Below are 1274 nucleotides of genomic sequence, written 5' to 3'. Positions count from 1 at the left end.
CCACAGGGCTAGCCCTCTCTGCCACTTGCTGCTGCGTCAGTAAGGAGGGTAGGGGAGCCAAGCCCGGGCTTGAATAAAGACTCTTATGCTTTTGCATCGGACACGGCTGGCTCCCTGGTGTGGTTTCTTGGGGATCCTGAAATCTGGGCATAACAATCCTCACCCAGCCGGCGTGGCTCAGTGGTTGAGCATCAGCCTATGAACCAGGAGGCCACAGTCAGGGCACATGCCCAGGTTACGAGCTCGATCCCCAGTGTGAGATGTGCAGGAGGCAGCCGATCAATGATTCTCTCTCATCATTGATGTTTCTATCTCTCTCTCCCTTTCCCTTCCTGTTTGAAATCAATATATATATATATTTTAAAAAGCTATAGATCCTCAGTGTAACCCAAAGGTCGTACAAATGGGAGTGATTATACATTCAATGATGCAGAAGAAAAACATCAGGAAGGCCAAGCCTACAAGCTACTTATGGTTCCACTATTGTCCTTTAAGCAAGTCGGTATCAAAGAAAATATGTTGAGAACATGTTTGCCGCAGAAATTCTCTAGTTTTATCAAATAGCCATTGTTTTCATGCCTGTTTATCTTCTTAACACTGTATGTGCTGCCTCCCCAGAGAATGCCTTGTCAATTACATGGTCTTCCTTTCACACTTACATCAAGGCCACGAGTAAACTGTTCCAAGCACAATGCAACAGCCTGTTTCTTTTGAAGCAAAGAAAATAGGGCCATCGTGTTTCCTTTTTTTTTTGGAGCTTTGAAAAGTGACAGGATAAGAATTAAGCTAAAAAGAGAAGCATGAAGAAACATTTTCTCCTGCTTAGAGTGAACAGCACTCTCCTAACAATTCACTTCCTGATGGGTAGGCAGTGAGTTCTTTTGTTTACTAAAATACCTCAATCAATTTTTCTTCTAATGACTTTCATCTCCGCTACCTACATTGAAGGACACTGCAGCCCTGAATCTTATCTTTCCGCGTGTCCTTTATTGTTCAGAGCAAGCACGCACCGTGGTCATGTGATATTCCTTATTAGCTGTAACTGAAGCTTAACGGATATAATTAATGGATTATTCCAACCCTCTCTCTTTAGTTCCCCAGTTCCTTTTATTCTTCAAGAGATGAATTCTAACAGTGGCATTATCAGGTGCTAAATACAGTAGAGACATTTTAGAAGGATGAAATGCCCCCAAGGACTTATCATTAGCTCATTGGAGAAAGAGAATAAACATCCATGGGGGGGTGGGGGGGTGGGGGGGCGGGGGGGGGGGGGA

General features: G+C 44.0%; 1 protein-coding gene across 1 annotated transcript in view; it reads right to left on the bottom strand.

Annotated features, from left to right (window-relative positions):
- Positions 1 to 734, bottom strand: part of ATRNL1 (attractin like 1) — a 474447-nt gene extending 473713 nt beyond the window's left edge. Inside the window, exon 1 of the mRNA XM_023753345.1 lies at positions 660 to 734. Within this exon, the coding sequence (XP_023609113.1) occupies positions 660 to 734 (75 nt within the window). The remainder of the gene's footprint in view (positions 1 to 659) is intronic.
- Between the last annotated feature and the right edge of the window lie 540 nt (positions 735 to 1274).

Source organism: Myotis lucifugus, unplaced genomic scaffold (assembly GCF_000147115.1).
Source record: "Myotis lucifugus unplaced genomic scaffold, Myoluc2.0 scaffold_44, whole genome shotgun sequence".
Classification (NCBI taxonomy): Eukaryota; Metazoa; Chordata; class Mammalia; order Chiroptera; family Vespertilionidae; genus Myotis; species Myotis lucifugus.
This window is presented reverse-complemented; position numbering and strand designations above follow the sequence as displayed.